The sequence below is a fragment of the Podarcis tiliguerta genome, assembly GCF_965153285.1.
Source record: "Podarcis tiliguerta genome assembly, chromosome: 8".
In the NCBI taxonomy this organism is placed as follows: Eukaryota; Metazoa; Chordata; class Lepidosauria; order Squamata; family Lacertidae; genus Podarcis; species Podarcis tiliguerta.
Window position 1 is genome coordinate 73473128 of NC_139541.1, and position 20362 is coordinate 73493489.

The 20362-nt window shown below is 48.1% G+C and overlaps 1 protein-coding gene across 8 annotated transcripts in view; it reads right to left on the reverse strand.

Moving 5' to 3' along the window:
- Positions 1–19902, reverse strand: part of PHLDB3 (pleckstrin homology like domain family B member 3) — a 38100-nt gene extending 18198 nt beyond the window's left edge. The window contains exons 1-6 of one of the 8 annotated variants that reach the window (XM_083455248.1): positions 19716–19902; positions 6739–7010; positions 4197–4337; positions 3649–3786; positions 1021–1149; positions 109–264 (exon numbers count right to left, since the gene is read on the reverse strand). In XM_083455248.1, the coding sequence (XP_083311374.1) occupies positions 109–264; positions 1021–1149; positions 3649–3786; positions 4197–4337; positions 6739–6987 (813 nt within the window). In that variant the 5' untranslated portion in view covers positions 6988–7010; positions 19716–19902. Of the gene's footprint in view, positions 1–108; positions 265–1020; positions 1150–3648; positions 3790–4196; positions 4338–6738; positions 7011–19300; positions 19588–19715 lie in introns of those variants that run through there. The other 7 variants (XM_083455250.1, XM_083455246.1, XM_083455253.1 and 4 more) reach the window with 7 other exon arrangements.
- Between the last annotated feature and the right edge of the window lie 460 nt (positions 19903–20362).

Below are 20362 nucleotides of genomic sequence, written 5' to 3' on the forward strand. Positions count from 1 at the left end.
GACTACAATTCCCAACCAGCACTGTCAGGGCCCCAGGTCAGAGAAGGCTACTGTAGGGTGAGACAAACCCTGGAACTGGATTTATGGGTCATCAGGACTGCCACTTACCTTCCTTTGGTTGATGCTGTTCTGCAGCTGAGTGATCTCTTGGGCCAGAGCCTGGCAGATGGCCTCCTTCTCCTCTTCCAACCGGCTTTCCCGCTCCAATTGCTGGAACTCCAGATCTTCATAGCATCTCAGGGCTCCATCTAGCATCTCAGATGTCTGGGTAGAGAACCAGAGTCAAGATAGACTTCTGGGTCCCATCGGTTATTGCCAGAAGGACCCAGTGGTCAGGGAACTTATGCTACCTGCCAGATTCCCACAATTTGCAAGCCAGTAGAAGTTTCTTCCTGGCTTGGATTTTTTAAGGCCTGCATTGTGGAGTCCACCCTTCCCCAACCTCCTGGTGCCTTCCAGATGTTTTGGACCACAACTCCCACCCAACCCAGCTGTGGTGTTGAGGGCTGATAGCAATTCAAAACCCCCTAATTAGGTGAGCCTGTCCTAGATTTCACCACTAGAGATCGTAGGTTGGGAGAAACCACATTTTTAAATGCACACAGCCCAGAGAACCCTATTAGAAACATGCAAACACAAGGAGCTGCTGCCTTATACTGATCAGACCATTGGGCCCATCAAGCTCAGCACGACCCACACTGACTGGCAGCAGCTCCCCAAGGTCTTAGCCAGGAGGTGTCTCCCAACTGGACCTGAAGACACCGGGGATTGAACCTGTGATCTTTTGCACGCATGTGTTCTGCCAGTGAACCACTGCCCTTCCCTAAAGGTCTAGGCTAGAGCCCTTCTCTCCCTGATGCCTATCTTCCTATAAGCAAAGAGTTTGATGCATGTCTTCAAATCGCACCATCTGCCTCACTTGCTGTCTGAAGCGGTAGCAACCAAATCACACAATCTGACCTGCTTTTCGCATGCCGCCATACCAGACCTGTTTCTAGCAGCTCCTTGCTGCCCACTCACCTCCTGAAGCTGCTTCTGCATCCGTTCCCGCATGGATTCGGGCTGGTTGTCCAGGTGGATCTGTGATTCAGCATGCTGCCGCTGCAGCTCCTCTACCTTGTGACGCTCCCTCTGCAGCCGCGCCTTCTCCTGCCGAAAAAGAGGGCAGAGAGAGCATTACTACATCTCCATGGGCAGCAAATATCCAGCCACTTTTGCTCCACCTAGCAAGCTACCAGATTAGGCGTTCCTTTCCCAACTGTGATCGGCGCTGCGATAAGCGCCGCTTGGGAGGCCAAGTTCTCACTGATGAAATAAAGGCGAAGTCCAGGCTGCAACACTTCAGAGTGCAGGCAGGCGTGCAGTTCAGGGTAGGGTCACCTGGACTTAGTCTACCCATCACTTTTGCCAGCATGGGAAGATTGGAAGCTGCCTTGTGCTAAGTCAGACACATTGGTCCATCACATTGGTGACACTGCCCAGCAGTGGTTTTCCAGATGTCCTCCCAGTCCTACCTGAAGATGCTGGGATTCGAACCTGAGACCTTCTGTATGCAAAGCAGATGCTCTACCGCTGAGCTATGGCCCTTCCTCTTCTCCCACTGGGGAATGGAAAGATAAAACTCGTCGCTAAGTAATCAACATTTTCCTCCTTTCCTGTGTTCTCTTCCTTCTTGTTGTGCTGTTATTCCTCACTGCTTCAGGCACTTTGACCTCCCAGCCCACCACCAGAGACCAAGGTGTTGTGCTCTGCTAGGAGCAGACTTTGGACATGGTGAAGTTTTAGCACCCTCCTGTGTGTCAGCTACCCGTTAAGTTCCTTGCACTACTTAATTACAGGTACTTTTGAAGATTTTGGAAGGACAGCTTCTTTATGCATATATATTCTTGGCGACAGCTTGTTGTTGTTATGCAGAAGTCCTGTGATGTGGGCTGCATGATGACAGCATTGCATTTTTATTTATATAGGAGGAAAATATATATTGCATCTGTCATTTATCTTCATATATGATGATAAATGATCTCAGGGCAGGACACAACCATTTGCCATTTCTTTCCCCTACCACACACACAAAAAGCTGAGAGACCTAAGACAAGCAGGGAGACAGTGGGGGTGGCCTGTATTGCAAGGGGCTGAGCTAGATGACCCCTGGGTTCCCTTCCTACTTTAAGTTCTCTGAGTCTAGGACAAGAAAAATCATAAGTAGGAATATAGATAGCTGCCTTACACTGGTTTATCTAGCCCAGTATTGTCTTCACTGGTTGGCAGTGGCTCTCTAGGGTTTCAGGCAGGAGTTTTGCCAGCCCTACCTGGAGATGCCAGGAATTGAACCCAGGACCCTTGTGCATATAAGGCAAATGTTCTACCAATGGGCTACAGTCCTTCCTCCATTCTGTGTGTAGGTGTGGTGGGGTTTTGTTTTCGTTTGACCAAACACCACTTTCCTGTCAACTTAAGCTTTGCTTTACTGTATTATATAACACTAAAAGGCCAAAGTGGTGAACAATAATAGGGATGATGAGAAAGCCTTTGAATTTCAGTTTCAGTCTCCAAATACAGACAAACAAAGAGCCTCGTGGCACTTTAAAGACTAACAAATTTATTATGGCATAAGCTTTCCTGACCGACAGTGCGCTTCATCAGATGTAGAAGGTATATACATCCATAACATGTGTGTGTGTGTTTTAAAAGGAATGTGCATTGAGAGGTTAATGTGCATAGCAAATGGCCATTGTGCACATTAACCAGGCCTCATAGGGAATGTGCATATAATCTTTCCAAGAAGAGGCAATAATGTACATTTCCCATCAACAGACGTACGTGCCAACTGCTCTTGCGGAATGTGCATATGTTGACTACATTTTGCACATTCTCTGGTCAGAGGGGTGCAATCGGTCCACTGCCCGGGCTGCTTCCAGACCACTGCCTGATCTTACATGACACACAACATACCCTCCCACTGATCAGCAGAGCAGTAAGAAGGAGAGGAGGCTCCAGATACAGATTATTTTTTTTCTGCAGTCCATCCTGGGCCACCTTTTTTCACCTGTTCACCAATCAACTGAGCAGCACAAGGGGGATTGCAGGGAGATGAAGAATGCAAAGCTTCCCTCCCCTTGCCACAGCCCTGATGGACCTTCCCACCATCACACAGGAGGGAAGATTCATCCAACTGGAAGAGTTACCCAGCAGGGAAAACAGAGCTGGCAGAGAAAGGGTGTGATCCTACCCATCCATTCATCATCCTACCCATGTGCCATTCATCATCAGCTCAGGATGATGCTATCTGAGCGACCACACATGGTCTGACTTTCAATACTGTTTCGGGGAGGTCACACTGTTTTGTTTGCAGTCGGTGCATATCCTGCAACTTCCTACTGAAATCACATAACAAATGTTCCTGCAAAGCACAGGGGGGTTGGGCTAGTTGACCCTTGGGGTCCCTTCCAACTCTGCAATCCTATGATTCTATGTCCCAGTTGATTTTTTGCCCCGCTTTTGCCCTTCCGGACAGCAATCATGTGGAGGCATCCAAGGAGCACCTCAGAGCAAACGAAAGCATGTTGCAAAACACACCCGCAATAAATCGCCAGCCTGAAGAGGCCCCTGGAGGCTGACGAGAGTACGACTTAAGAGAGGAGGCCTCACCTTCTCTCTTTCGGCGTGGCACCTGCGCTCCGTCTCCCCGAGGCGCCTCTGCAGCTCCAGCAGCCGCTCCTCTTCCCTTCTCAGCTCCTGCCTCTCCTCCTTCAGTTCTCCTTGCAGCAAGGCTCCTTCCAGGTCCATCTGCTGAGGAAGGGGGCCATGTCAGAGGCGAGGTGCCGAAACATCCTGACTGGCGGCTGGCCAACCTCTACACAACCACCAGGGGGCAGACGGGCAAGCAGAATCATGGGATAAGAGCAATCGAGGAACACAGGGGAAGTTCTAACTTCCAGGCTCCCCTGATCCGATCTGACCATTAGAGAACGCTCCTGAGAGCACCTTGGGAACTAAACACCGTGCGGCGAGGGATGCCCCGTTCTGCAGAACCAGCAGGTCCTGCTCTCTATGTATCTGTGACGTGCCTCAAGCCTTTCCCCACCTGCCTGGGTGTGGTGCCTCCACCATACCGGTTTTACAGGTGCCAATTGTCACCCATAAGACACCCCTTTCCTCGCGAAACAGGGAGGGGATTGTAGGAGACTGAGGCGTACCTCAATGTTCACCTCCTTCTTCCGGTGATGCAGCTCCTTGATCCGATTCTCAAGAGCCGAGATCTTGCTCACAGTGTGAGTCGGCCGCAACTGCTTCTCCTTCGTGCTGCAGCCAATTCTTCCTGTTTGGGGACTCTCGTACTGGGAAGGGAAACATGATATATAAATCAGGGTTTGTGTGTACACGTGCAGGCTGCGTTCGCACAAACAAAACCCTGTGGGTGGTTCTGAACCCCTCACCGTAAGAGCTTAAGAAGGGCCTATATCTAGCTGCTGGAGATGTGGCAAGGATAATGCTTCAGCTAAAACATACATTTGTACAACGTCCTACATTGAAAAAATTCTGGCAGGAGGTAATAGAGCCAATCAACATGACTGTATGGAGCAATCTTTAATTTGCAGAGGAAAATACCCTTTTGAATTATATACGGAAGACGTGGAATCTAACAAAGGAACTCTCCGTACCCCTACTACGGCAAAAAGACTGGTATTGATCAACTGGGGAAATAAAAATGCAGCTCCCTTTAATAATTGAAGATATGTACAAACTTGCTGCACATGAGCAAGTTGTGTACAAACACAGATTTGCCATGGACAAATTTAATGATATTTGTTATAAATGCCAGGTCTGGTTAACTACAATAACAACCCCCCTTTTTTTGTAATGTACACAATATATTTTGTTGTTGTTGTTCTGTTTCGTTTCCTACATGGGTACTATTTCTTGTTTCTTCCTTTTGTGTCTTCTTTTACTTTGAGCACTTGTAATTTTGTACTTTTTTATTTTTCAATAAAGAATATGAAATAAATAAAGAACTTAAGAAGAGGTTGGGAAGCCTGCAAGCAGCAGCTGAGCACTAGAGCATCTTTCCCCTCCAGCAACTGGTATTCAAAGCATTGCTGCTGCGTCTAACCATGGACTTCCTTTTCACTGGTGGTACAAGGTACGAATCAAAACAGTGACCATCTTTGTTCAAATGAGGTGCTCCAGCACTGAGCTACGGTGTGTCCCAATAACTGTGCTAAAAGGTGTGGCTGAGTTTCCCTACCAGGGTTGCAAAACTGAAACTGAAAATGTCATCTTGGAAGGCAAGAGATTAACACTAGTCCCTTCGTGAGAGGAGAGATTTTGTTCTGTCTGAACTCTTCCTCCCCGCCCTGCTCCCATCCTTTACCCCTTTGTTCAATTGGTACTTAACTAAGAGCTATGAAGACCTAAGCGTACCTGAAAACCAAAACTTCTGTCTTGGGAATCCTTCCAGTGACTACATACTGTCGTACCTTGGTTCTCGAACGCCTTGCAACTTGAACGTTTTGGTTCCCGGACGCTGCAAACCCGGAGTGAGTGTTCCGGTTTGCAAACGTTTTTTGGAAGCCAAACGTCCAACATGGCTTCCGCGGTTTCCGATTGAGTGCAGGAAGTTCCTTGGTTTTCGAATGTTTTTGGAAGTCGAACGGACTTCCAGAACAGATTCCATTCGAGAACCAAAGTACGACTATAGTAGGAAACTAAGAGGAGGTGTTGACCATTCAGCACACAGATAAGCTTTGTAGAAGGAGGAGGGAAAACTGCTCATTTCCCTCCTTAGCAACACCCAGACTAATGGTTTTAGGAGTCAGTGGCAAAAGGGCTTCTGGTTTGCTGCCACATGAGAACTTAAGAAGGGTCCTGCTGGATCTGGCCAAAGGCCCACCAAGTCCAGTATCCTGTTCTCATGTTAGCCACCCCAATGCCTAACTGGGACCTTCTGCATGCAAAGCAGATGCTCTACTAATGAGCTTTGGCTCCTCCCAAACTACCCTAATGCTCAAAAACCTGCATTAGCAGCCCCAATCTCTGCCCAAACACTGAGTCCTTTGGGTCACTGTTTGTGGCACCTATGGCTTGGATGCATGGTTTGCATTCATTGGGAGCTGTGCGGTTAATATTGTGGGCCCAACTCCCTTCTAGTTGGGGTTGGCAGGCCTCATCCCTGTTGATCTTCCGGCATCTACTGAAGACTTCCCCCCCATTAGCTGAAGTCTGATTGTGTCGTTTTAGTAAAAGGCAAAAGATTTGTACGATCTGAAGAGAAACCAGAGTATCTGATTGTGTGGTTTTAACTCCCTTTTCTGTATTGCATTTCTTGTGCACCGCCTAGAGATGATTGCACTTCTCTACCCATTGTTTGATTAAAAGAAAAACATTGGGAGCTGCCTTGTCCCAAGGAGGACCACTGGTCCGTCTATAGCTCAGTATTGTCAACACTGACTGGCAGCAGCTATCCAAGGTTTGGGGCAGGGCACATTCCCAGCCCTGCCTGGGGATATCAGTGATTGAACCTGGGACCTTCTGCTTGCAAAGCATATGGGGCTGGTGAGCAGAGAAAGCAGAGGAGGGGTTGGGCTAGTTAGAGGAGGCAGCCCCTAGCAAAAACATATGCATATTTACTCCTGTCATTTCTGTTAAAAACACCCTTCTCCCACTTGATGAAGGAAAAGGCTCAAAAGCCAATTAAGCCTCAGATAAGAAACAAGACCCTAGACATTTGCTGCCACTCACCCCATTCTGGGCACTCTCTGTGCTGCTGGCTTCATCCTCCTCCATCCCGTCACTGGAGTTTCCACCTGGACTGGAGCCGCCTTCCAAAGAAAGGGCATCTTCTATTCTACACTGAGCTGGGGACCCCTCCTTGTCTGGTGACTGGCACTTGGGCATATCCTCCAGGCGATCCTTCTCCGATTTGGTTGAAAAGGGGCACAGCTCCGCTTGGCTCAGCACCCCCATGGCATCCGAGTTCTGGAGCACCATCACTCAACAAGGCATGATATCCGCTGTGAGGATAAACGATAATAACAAAGACCCCTTGTTATTTAGTCACCAGCGTCGTCTGTTTCTTTACTGACTTGTGATTCTGTTTGGGAATCATTTCCCGTCGTTTCGTAGCAGGAAAGAGGCACGCTAAAAATAATCCCACATGCGAAAAGCAATGGCAAAACAGTTCCGTGTATATAAAAACAACAACTCGGAATGCTTCAATGCATGAAAACAATTTCAAATCCAACACAGGTACAGAGAGGGATAAAGATCTCCACTTGAAATGATCTTCAACAGGTGCCAGAAAGACCACAGAGGTAGTTTTTGCCTGATATATAACTGCCAAAGGGTTGGTGTCACCAAGGGCTGCATTTAATGTACAGCTAAGATGCGCTTTGCATGAGCAGAATGATTTCTACTGCATGGTGGGGGTGGTGTTCCCCTCCAGGCAGCCCGTAAATCTGTCCTGAGTTTTCCCCCAAGCCCAAAGCCCAAAGTGGATTCGGTGACAGTGAGGGGGTGCCTTTTGTTGCAGTGTGGTTTTAGCTTGCTGATGTTCATTCTTTTCTTTGTGTACTTTTTTTTAAAAAAGCATTATCTGTCATTTAGTACATTCTGGACCCCAAAGGTGTGGTACAAGTATTTTAAGGCATGAACAGATAAAAACAGGTGTAATGCCCTGAACTTCTGAAACACACCCCATGAATGCTAAGTATTTTTCCCCTCCCTGTCTTACGCAAAGGTAGAAGGCCAGCCCTGTTTATTGCAACTCATTACCATAAGTTGGGGCCAAGCCCTCGGGGGGCTTCATATGTCAAAGTCAGCATCCCATAATGGACTCCCTGCCATTCATTCGTTTTAGGGGAAAGAAGAAGAAAAGCGTACCAGGAGCCTGGAAGCGGAAAGAAAAGGAAATTCCCATTGCACCAAAGGCCAAGGGAATCCCAACTGCTTCTCAGCCTGCTGTCGCCTTTCCTTTGCCCAAGATAATCCAGTGGCAGGGCTAGGCACCATGTTACCTTGAATGCAAAAATGCCAAATTTCCCCTAAGGGGCCTAGCATGCACAAGTGATGCCACATGTCACCTGTGACATCCCATGCATCTCCAAATGCTGGGTAGACCGGTGCCACCTTCCGCTAAACTGTGCCAGTCCCCGCAGCGTCAGGAGATGTTGTACAAGCTGGTGTGACCTCGCGCCATGCCCACTGGTCCCCTTGGTGTCTCGAGACACAGTGCAGGCCGGTGCAGCCTTCTGCTGGCTGCAGGTAGGCCTGGCAGGGCCCGCCACAGCTGCAGGAAAGCCAAGCGGGGCCTAGCAGGCTGTGGAATATTGAGAGGGCCTGACCCCCTCCTTGAATCTTTTGGAGGGGCTTGCCCCCCTCCACATGGTGCTTCTACATGGGAGCAACAACTGGACCCAGTAGTTCCCGGCCATCTTTGCCACCTGAGGTTAAAAGGCAAAGGAACAGACATGTTATAATAATAATAATAATAATTTATTGTTTATACCCCGCCCATCTGGCTGAGTTTCCCCAGCCACTCTGGGCAGGTCTCAATCGAGTGCTAAAAACAACACAGCATTAAATATTAAAAACTTCCCTGAACAGGGCTGCCTTCAGATGTCTTTTAAAAATAGGATAGCAGCTTATTTCCTTGACATCTGATGGGAGGGAGTTCCACAGGGTGGGCGCCACTACTGAGAAGGCCCTCTGTCTGGTTCCCTGTAACCTCACTTCTCGCAATGAGGGAACCGGCAGAAAGCCCTCGGAGCTGGGTCTCAGTGTCCGGGCTGAACGATGGGGGTGGAGACACTCCTTCAGGTATACAGGACCGAGGCTGTTTAGGGCTTTACAGGTTAGCACCAACACTTTGAATTGTGCTCAGAAACGTACTGGGAGCCAATGCAGATCTCTCAGGACCAGTGTTATGTGGTCCCAGCGGCCACTCCCAGTCACCAGTCTAGCTGCGGCATTCTGGATTAATTACAGTTTCTGGGTCACCTTCAAAGGTAGTCCCACGTAGAGTGCATTGCAGTAGTCCAAGTGGGAGATAACTAGAGCATGCACCACTCTGGCGAGACAGTCCATGGGCAGGTAGGGTCTCATCCTGTGTACCAGATGGAGCTGGTAGACAGCCGCCTTGGACACAGAATTAACCTGCACCTCCATGGACAGCTGTGAGTCCAAAATGACTCCCAGGCTGCGCACCTGGTCCTTCAGGGGCACAGGTACCCCATTCAGGACCAGGGAGTTCTCCACTCCCACCCGCCCCCTGTCCCCCAAGAACAGTACTTCTGTCTTGTCAGGATTCAGCCTCAATCTGTTAGCCGCCCTTCGTCCTCCAATCACCTCCAGGCACTCACACAGGACATTCACCGCCTTCACTGGTTCTAATTTAAAAGAGAGGTAGAGATGGGTGTCATCTGCATACTGATGAACATCCAGCCCAAACCCCATGAAGATCTCTCCCAGCAGCTTCATATATATATTTAAAAGCATGGGGGAGAGGACGGAACCCTGAGGCACCCCACAAGTGAGAGCCCAGGGGTCTGAACACTCATTCCCGAACACCACTTTCTGGAAGCAGGGTCACTGAGGGACGTGGTTTGAGGAAAGGAGGTGTGGCCTAGATTGAGCTGCGGGGGCCATAGAGAGAGTCCTGCAGGGCCACATTTGCACCCCAGACACGGTACACCCTATCCCTATTGTGCTCACGTACGCAGGGCAGCACATTACACACCACTTCGGCGACAGGACTGGCTTAAGATATTTCATTGCCTAAGGCAGAAAATGCAATTATTTCTGTTCGTTAGAGTCTATTGAATATTTCTAGATTTGCATCCATACATAAACATCAGCACGCGCACCTTCCATGCAAATCTGCATCCTCTTTCGGCGTCCTCTTTGGTGACGCCTTTCCGATTTTTTGGAGACACCTGAGCAGCCGCCTTCATTGAAAAGGGTGGCTGGGAAAGTGTCACAGCCTCACACCTTTCAGGGGCTGCTGCTGCCAGTCAGAGTAGTCAGCACTGGGCCAGACAGTCTGGCCTAGTCTGAAGCAGCTTCCTGTGTAATAGCAGAGGAACTCTGGTTGCCCAAGTCTTCACTGGTGTGAGAATAATAAAGATGTTTCCTCTGCAAGATGTGTAGGGTCAGGTTGAGGGGAGAGGTATGAACCTCTTAGATAACTGTAGACCCTCCAAGTGTCCCTATTTTCCAGGGACAGTCCTGGATTTATAAAAGCCATCCTGGTTTCTGATTGTCCCACTTTTCCTTAGGATGTCCCTATTTTCACCAGAGGGTATGGAGTTATGAGACCCCTAAGCTAAGGACACCTGAATGTAGCCCTATTTAGGGAAGTTTTTTAAATGTTTAATGTTTTATTATGGTTTTATATATGTTGGAAGACACCCAGAGTGGCTAGGGCAACCCAGTCAGATGGGTGGGGTATTATTATTAGTGCTTTTTTTCTTTAAAAATGTTTAGGGGTACTTTCATTTTCCTACTCATATTGAAATACCATCCCTCAATGAGGCCAAACTTAGATTCACAAAATGTTTAGGGGTATGCATGCCCTCAGAAAAAAAGTGGTGGTGGTGATGATGATGATTGAATAGGACGTCCATATTTTTATCAGAGAAATGTTGGCGGGTATGCAACTGATGAGGGACGCGGGTGGCGCTGTGGGTTAAAGCCTCAGCGCCTAGGGCTTGCCGATCGAAAGGTTGGCGGTTCGAATCCCCGTGGCGGGGTGCGCTCCCGTTGTTTGGTCCCAGCGCCTGCCAACCTAGCAGTTTGAAAGCACCCCTAAGTGCAAGTAGATAAATAGGGACCGCTTACTAGCGGGAAGGTAAACAGCGTTTCCGTGTGCAGCTCTGGCTCGCCAGAGCAGCGATGTCACGCTGGCCACGTGACCCGGAAGTGTCTCCGGACAGCGCTGGCCCCCGGCCTCTTAAGTGAGATGGGCGCACAACCCTAGAGTCTGGCAAGACTGGCCCGTACGGGCAGGGGTACCTTTACCTTATGCAACTGATGACCTAATAACAACATCAAGTTTGCTTTAAATGTCTGGTGAGAGAATTTAAGACAGGCATCCCCAAACTCGGCCCTCCAGATGTTTTGGGACTATAGTTCCCATCATCCCTGACCACTGGTCCTGTTAGCTAGGGATGATGGGAGTTGTAGTCCCAAACCATCTGGAGGGCCGAGTTTTGGGGATAGAATCATAGAATCATAGAGTTGGAAGAGACCACAAGGGCCATCGAGTCCAACCCCCTGCCAAGCAGGAAACACCATCAGAGCACTCCTGACATATGGTTGTCAAGCCTCTGCTTAATGACCTCCAAAGAAGGAGACTCCACCACACTCCTTGGCAGCAAATTCCAGGGGTGACTGACTTAAAGAGAGTCTGGCTGCTGGATCAGGCTGCAGGCCCATCTAGTCCAGAATCCTGTTCTCACAACAGCCAACCAGATGCCCACAAGAAGCCCCCCCAGCATAGCTGCATCCTCCTTCAAATGCCCAGTGCCACATTCAGTGGAGGTGGAGAGCATTTCCATTGCAGCTGGTAGTCATCCAATAGCTTTCTCCTCCATGAATTTGTCTGGTGCCCTTTGAAAGCCTTCCAAGCTGGGGGCTGTTGCTACCTCAAGTCGGAATGCGGAGGCAGAGACCCACCACTTCAGCAGCCCACTTATCTCTCCTAGTTCTCCCTCCCGGCTTGTTTCCCTCTTCGCTAAGAGACGCTTTCACATCGGACCAAAATAACAGCAAGGTCAGGTTTTTCCACAGAAGCGGGTAAGATGCCAATGAAAAGGAACTGAACACAGCCAGGAGGTCTGCTGAGGCAACACAAGGGCTTGCCGACAGCCAGAGCGTGCCTTCAGAGACACTTCGTTTCTCATCGCTCCAGCTCACTAATGAAGAAGGGCACCACGGAAGAACATCTCCTTTGCATGCAGAAAATCCTGGGTTCAGTCCCCCAGGAGACCAGCAGTGGGGAAGGCAGGGAGGTCAACAGCGGATGGAGACAGGGCCAATAATAAGTAGAGCTAACTAATTGTAGATTGACCCCTACTCTCCTGCCTGCTGAGTTCTGCAAAAGCAGCACTGAGGTTAAGGAGGAAGAAGCTGACAGCTCCTTGGACTGGCTGTAAATAAGAAGGCAGGTGGATGAGGCAGAATGAGACGGATGAGGAAGAGCTCCTTTTGTCCTAATGGATGAGGCTCCCTTGCTACGCTACCTGAGGAAAACTTCTCCTATTTTTCAGGAAGTTTGTTGCAAGGCCGACTGCATATCCTGTGATCACACAGCAAACAAGTTCCATGGTCCTTAACAGCTACAGGTCTCTTCCCAGCCTTTGGAATGCTTGCATTTGGTCAGAGAGGGCCTGAAAGCGGGATTGGAGCTGGAGTTTGGGAAATTGGGAATAATCTTGGCCAAAGCCTGCAGCCATTCCACCCCACCCCCTCACCCCAAAAACCTGCTGCAGAGTTAATGATTGTGCTGTCTGTATTATTATTATTATTATTATTATTATTATTTGTATTCATCTGAAAATCACACGGTGGTTCACAGCATGAAAATACAACATGAGAACACAAGATACATAATACATAATAAAACAAAAATCCAATAATCCCCACCTCTCACAAACTCATTAAAAAAGAATGCCTGGTTGAAGAGAAACGTTTTTGCCCGGTGCCTAAAGATATGCAACAAAGAAGCCTGCTGCCTGTTTCCAATATACTCTGCCTGGGTTGATATTAAAAGGGCACCATAGCTTTGCTCAGGCATTTTAAAGTGTGTGATGTGGATTTTAATATTATATTCTGAAAATGGGATTTCATCTGGAGCTCACTAGATCTCGGCTCTGGCACCTCTCAGGTGGGCACTACAGTGGTACCTCTACGGTCACCTCCGGTTACGTATCCTTCGGGATACGTGCGCGGCAAACCCAGAAATATTTTTCCAGGGTCCGCCACCCGCGCATGCGCAGAAGTGACCCCTCCGGTTGCGGAAACCTCAGGATCTGAATGGAGGTCCGGAACGGATCCCACCCACAACTGGAGGTACCACTGTACTGCCATTCTAGGAGAACACAGGGAAAGTTCATGGTGAGCTCTGGCACCTCTTTTTCTAGCAAAATAGCACGGGGATTTTAGCTGGGCAAAACTGAGATTAAGGCGGAGGAGGCAGACAGGCAGAGCCAGGTGGGTGAGAGCTGGCGGAGGGCACAGTCTTAGCAGACTAGCCCATACATATGTAGCAAGCTGCTAACCCTTCCCAAACATGCCTCCTCCACGGCTTCTTTTATATGGTAAGAAAGGTAAATTGTTTTATGTAAGTTCTTCTGTCAGCAATCTCGCTCAGTGCCTCACCCACAATTAGGTGGGGCCCGCCTTATTAAGTCCTGTTTTTCCAGAAGGAAGAAGTGGAATCAAACAGAGAGGAAGGAGACTGGACTCGGCAGAAACTACATGAAAATGGGGCAGAAGCCTGGAGTTGCGTCCAACATTAGTCATACTCAGAGAACCATTGGAATCAATGAGCATGGCCAATTTAGCTCCAGTAATTTTTTAGCAGCTCCACTTAATTGGATACAATCCCTGGGTGCCAGAAGCCCTCGTGGGGTGTTCACATATTACAATCTGTACACCTGGATACACAAATAGTTGTTAATAATAATAATAATAATAATAATAATAATAATTTCTTTATAGTTTTCTAAACCACCATCTCAATATGATTTACATACGAGACAATTAAAAGCAGTTAGAAACACTGGTTTAGTTGAGATTCGTGCGTTGTAGAGGGTTGGGCTGGATGACCCTCGGGATCCCTTCAATTCTACGATTCTATTAAATACATTTAAAACAAGACTACAGCCCTAACAAATGGGCAATCATGGTAAAGACCCATTTATCCAGCTGAGAAAGCCTGTCTTAGCAAAACTGTTTTTAATAGTTTCTGGAAAGTGCAGATAGCAGCCACCTGTTGTATCTCAGCAGGAACGCTGTACAGGGGAACATTGGTTTTTGAACGTAATCCATTCCGAAAGAACTTCCGACTTCCGAAACGTTCAAAAACCAAGGATCAAAGGACTGTCGGCAAATTCAACTGAAAAAAAATGAGAAACATGCCTAGGAAGCCATTCAACTTCCAAGGCACATTCGAAAATGGAAGCATTTACTTCCGGGGTTTTGACATTCGGCTTCCAAAACGTTCAACATCCGAGACGTTTGAAAACAGAAGTCCCACTTTACCACAGAACAGGGGCAGTCACAGGAAAAGCCCTGAGTCACTGTGGAGCGGCCTTGCAATTTCCAATTTGCAGGGTGTATAAGGCAGTCTTTCAAACAACCTGGTCCTGAGCTGAATAGGAACTTGTATGTCAGCTGAACTAGACACACTTGTACAGTTTTTCACATGTATTCCTCCACATGCTCCTTCTTAGCTCATCTTTCTCCTCCCTCTCTTTCCTCAGAGGCAAGATACCACAACTCTAAAGCTGCAACAGCATCCTTTGCATGTGACTATGGCTCAGAAGCATCTTTGGCCAACTCTGATTCGATCTACATGCTGACAGAGCGTTTTGTTATGAAGGATTAAAACTGGCCCCATGTTGTTTGCATGCGTAGCAAAGGTATAAATCCCTCTGCTTAAGAAACAAGGGGAGGCGGTATTTGTAGGTGAATGTTTAATCTGTGCCGATAGCTTGAGTATAATTATTCTTATGGGATATTGATTTATCCTTTTCTTCACCTCGCTTTTCCGAACACAGGGCCCTCAAGGCAGCTTAGAAAGGTAGCAACATCATACATACTGTAAACCCTTTTTCAAAAGCACAGACACCAAAATGAAAACAAAGAACGGCTGGCAATGCAGACTATGTGCACGCCATACGTTCAAATTGCATTTAAGGCACATTTTTCCATTAAAGTAACCTGTGAAATAAAGTTTGTCAAAGGTGCTGGGAATTATAGTTCTTTGAGCTGGAGCTACAGTTCCCAGGCTTCTTGGCGGAGGGGGAATGTGCTTTAAATGTGCAGCATTGTGTGCAGCCTCAGATAAGGTGGGTTGGCAACTAAACAGGAGGGGAAAAACCAGATTATCTTGCTCCTGAGCCTTGAGTGGCAGGTAGAATTGCAAAAAGAAGGCAAGGCTTTCACAGGATGAAGATTTAGCATTATCGCCTGCTAACGCCTGCAAATTAAGGCTGCAATCCTAACCCCAGTTACCTGGGAGTAATTCAGTTGGTCTTACTTCTGAGTTTACAAACAATTGCAGCCTTACTGCCTCTAGGCTGTCTGAAGCAGCAAATGACTTGCGTACGGACAGTGCAGAGAAAATAAAAGTAATGAGGCGTCTGTCAGGACAGCAAAAATTACACATCAATAAATAAGGAATATTGTCAGGATTGTGCTGTACACTGCTGAAGAAGGCACAGGAGCAGGGCTAAGTTGGAAATCTGGCAATTCTAAGTGTTTTGGTGCGAAAGAACTTGTGCTAAGCTCTCAAAACCCAGAGGAGTAATAATAATTTTTAAAGATTTGTTTGTTCATAGTCCACAAGGAAATTGCCTTGCAGACTCTTTAAAGAGAGAAAAGGGGTCCATAACAAACAAGGCCCTTATCCTGCTAGGTTTCTGCCTCATATCTGACAAAGAAGAAGCCTAGAGCCAGACTTTTGAATTTTGAATTATGGTGCTGGAGGAGACTCTTGAGAGTCCCATGGACTGCAAGAAGATCAAACCTATCCATTCTGAAGGAAATCAGCCCTGAGTGCTCACTGGAAGGACAGATCCTGAAGCTGAGGCTCCAATACTTTGGCCACCTCATGAGAAGAGAAGGCTGCCTGGAAAAGACCCTGATATTGGGAAAGATTGAGGGCACAAGGAGAAGGGGACGACAGAGGATGAGATGATTGGACAGTGTTCTCAAAGCTACCAGCATGAGTTTGACCAAACTGCGGGAGGCAGTGGAAGGCAGGAGTGCCTGGTGTGCGCTGGTCTATGGGGTCACGAAGAGTTGGACACGACTAAACGACTAAACAACAACAACAGCAGAGCCAGAATCTCTAGGTCAGCGTTTCCCAAACTCAGGTCTCCAGCTGTTTTTGGACTACAATTCCCATCATCCATGACCACTGGTCTTGCTAACTAGGGATGGTGGGAGTTATAGTCCAAAAACAGCTGAAGACCCGAGTTTGGGAAACACTACTGTAGGTGAATATCTCAAAATCTAGAAGGGTTCAAATAAAAAAGAAAGCAATCCTAACAAATACTCTTAAAACACACACAAACGCACACTCTTCGTCATAACTGCAATAAAAACTGCTTCGCCCCCTTCCCTCTCCAACCCATTTTCCTTCCGTCACTTATCTTTCAGATTGCAAGCTTGTGAGCAGGCACCATGGTATTTTAAGCAGTCACATGAAACCCATTTTGGAAGGCTTTTAAAACTGAAGAGCAAGTTAATAATAATAATAATGCTCTAAATAAACAAACATAACCCAAAAGGGGCCTTTAAAACTTGCTGGAAATTTGGCTCATTGCCTTCTCCTGGAGTCTTAAACAGCACCCCTTGGACTCCCTTAGCCCTTGGAAGAAGGAAAACCCACCATCCAACCTCCCAGTTTATTCTGCCAAACCCACAGAGAACGAGTGTTACGTGTGCTTGCTTTTGCTTTGGCTGTTGCTAGACAGAAGACAGCTTGGTCAATTAATCATGCGTCTTGTTGAATGGGGTCCTCACTCATTAAATCTGCATGCATTTGCATATCAACTAACACAGCCGTCCGGATTTTCCTTTTTTAAACACTTCCCAGTTTACCAGCGGTGCATCCATCTATCTGTGTGTCACGGCACATCAAGCATCAGAAAGGATTTCCTTCTGTGTAAGAGAGAAACTTGCCTGCAACGCATGGAATTGTGGAACTAAAAGGGACCTGTCCGTGGTCTTCCCATTGGCATCTAGCTGGTCACTGTGAGAATAGGCTGCTGGACTAAATGGGCCATTGACTTGATCCTGCAAACTCTTCTTATGTTCTTTTGTAGGTCCCACTAGGGAGATCCTAGCTGATTAAGAACATAATAGCCCTGGCTTAGGTGGCCAATGGCTCCTCTAGCTAGCTTCCTGTGCTCACAGTGGCCACTCAGATGCCTGTAGCAAACCCTCAAGCAGGACTTGAGCACAACAGCATCTCTCCCCTCTTGTGGTTTCCAGCAGCTAGCATTCAGAAGCACGACTGCCTTCGGTTGTGGAGGCATTGCACCGTCATTGTGGCTAGTAGCCACTGATAAGCCTTCTCCTCCATGAATCCGTCTAGTCTTCTTTCAAAGCCATCAGAGCGATTTCCATGTTTAACTGTGTACCGTGTGCTTTCGTCATTGCAAGGCCCCCCCACTCCTGGGAAAAATGGGACATTTCTTTCTCCCACTTGCCATTTCCAGCAACTGGCATTCAGTGCCATGTTGCCTTTGACAGCAGAGGTGGGTCAGAGCCGATGGCTGCATTCCTAGACCCTCCCAGCATCCCTATTTTCCAGGGACAGTGCTGGATTTACAGAAGCCATCCTGGTTTCTGTTTGATTCTAGAATGTCCCGCTTTTCCTTAGAATATCCCTGTTTTCATCAGAGAAAAGCTGGAGGGTATGGAGTTATTAGACCCTCCCAAGTCCAGGAGATAACTAACTATACAACCTTTAGAAGACAGCTGAAGGCAGCCCTGCTATAGGGAGGTTTTCCGATGTTTAATATTTTATTATGTTTTATATATGTTGGAAGCCGCCCAGAGTGGCTAGGACAACCCAGTCAGATGAGCAGGGTATAAAATAATAAAGTTGTTGTTGTTGTTGAATAGGACGTCCCTATTTTCATCGGAGAAATGTTGGAGGCTGTGCATTCCCCTTGTAGGGGGCTGCATGTCAACTGTGGACAGGGCCAAAGCCAGTGGAGGCAGGGGTACCCCTTTTGCCACCCCTTCTCTCTCACCCCTCCGCATCCAGTGAATGTCCAGGGGAAGGCCAGATTGCACTTGTCAGAGGTCTGAGCTGACCACTTGCAAAGAAGCTTCCAAAATCAGACCGAGGGCCATATGACATTTGGGCATGGGCTGCCCACGCCTGCCATAAACTAACAGTAGAGTACAACGTAAGGGTTTGGCTGCACTGACCTGATTTTTGCTGTGTATTTAAAGTACATCCCCCCCACCCCATTAAAGAATCCTGGAAACTGTAGTTTGTTGTGGGTGCTGGGAATTATAGAACTGCAGAGAGTACACTACAGCTCCCAGGACTCTCTGCCAAGTGCAGAAAGTGGTGCAAGTAGTGCAGGGGTCAGCAAACTTTTTCAGCAGGGGGGCAGTCCACTGTCCCTCAGACCTTGTGGGGGGCTGGACTATATTTTTTTTTGGGGGGGGGTGAATGAATTCCTATGCCCCACAAATAACCCAGAGATGCATTTTAAATAAAAGCACACATTCTACTCATGTAAAAATACGCTGATTCCCAGACCGTCTGCAGGCCAGATTTAGAAGGCGATTGGGCCGGATCCAGCCTTAGTTTGCCTACCCATGATATAGTGTGTACACTGCACCAGACAAGCAGGAAAATCCTATTCTGGTTCACGTCCAACCCCACTTCCTTATGGCGCAACACCGGTGACCTTTTCCCTGTACCTGGCACGCTCTTGATCTTCAACCCCTCCAAAATTAACCCCTATCTGCACCACCCAAGTGATACAAACAAACACCAGGTCCTAACGTTTCCAGAAAAAAGCACTCCCACTCGCTTCTAAAAACAATCCCTTTCCACAACCCATATTATGAGACCCTTCTTGCGTACCATTGAACTGACACTCTTAACCTCTGCACACACACACACTCCAATTCCTATATGGATTTCCCCCCCCCCCATGGTGTTCGCAGACTGCAAATCCCACAAACAATCCGTGCACCAATCGAAAGTTTTGTCACAGTTGAAAAAGAAAGAAAAAAGTTGGCTTCCACCAGCTTCCCACCATTTCAGATTCTTCCAGTCTGTCCTGAAAGTCATTTTAGCCTTCATTTGATAAGATTCCAGAAATTGGGGGGGGGGGACTAGCCCCCTATTGCTTGCCCTTTCCTGCCCCTCTCCCCAAATTTAAACTTGACTGCAGGGGAGCAGGCAAAATGCCCCCATTTGGAGAGAAAACAAACCCAGAAAAAAGACGATAGCAAGCACATTGCTCCCTATTCCTCCCCCCGGGGGGGGGGGAGCCACACAACCTTCCCCACTAATCCAAGGTCAACACTTCTTGACACTCACTTTCTTCTGGGCCTTGTCACTCCGGGGCTGTAGGGAGGGGGGATCTGTCCCAAAGCAAAACCTTCAGTTTCTTGGGGTGGAGGGCAGGGGGTGACCCCGGCGCCTGGGTCTTCAGTCAATCCCAGGAAAAGAGACCACAGATAAGTGAAAAACAAGCTTCCAAGTTTGAGGGCGCCCCCAGTCCAAGCAGATGCTGTCCCTTGTGATCCCAGATAGGGAAAAATGATGGTGGCGAAGATGGTGATGGGTGTCTCTCCCAGGTTGTCCTAATGTCCTTCCTGGTTCCCTGAGTGTCCCTCCCTTGCTCCGCCCCCATCCTGGATCGTTCCCTTGCCTATGTCACCCAGCTCCTGGCTTCCTCTCTGCATCACCCTGGCTCCTTTCTAACTCTAACAGCCAGCTGCCTGTCACTCACCTGGATTGACGGGGAGGCTTCCCCCCGATGCTCTCGGGCTATTGGACAGAGAGGACCCCCTCCGGCTCCAAGGCCCCTCGTGTGCTGAGCTACCGAAACGGCTTCTTCTGCTGACTTTCCGCTTGCAATGTCGAGCCTGCAAGCGGTTCTCCTCCTGCCTTCCTGGTGTTCAAACAAGTTTTACAACCCTGCTCGCTGGCTTTGGCTTTTGCTTTGGAAAAACAAAAGCTGTGACATCAGAGGCCGAAAGAAGCGGGGCGGTTGGGGGGGGGCACCCGGTCTGCAGGGAACCAGCTTTGAGATAGTGAAACCAGGAAAATCCCACGAGTGCAGAAGTTTGAAGCTTTCCCAGCTGAGAGCAGCTGCCCCTTTTATTATTACTAATGTCAGTGGGGGTTTTTTTCTGGGAGAAATGGTGGGGGAACTCACCAGAAGTTAGTTAGTTAGTCAGTTAGTTAGTTCATTCGTTTGTTGCAGGGGGGGGGCACAAACCCCCCGTAGTGGCTAAGTGTAAAATGTGATTAATAAACTCAAGCAGACAATGATCTGGATTAGAAATGGCCGCAACTTTATTGATTACAGATATAGGTGGATTTTTGGTTCAGGCATTGGGTTCCAGCCCCAGCAGGCAAAAGATAATTATTATT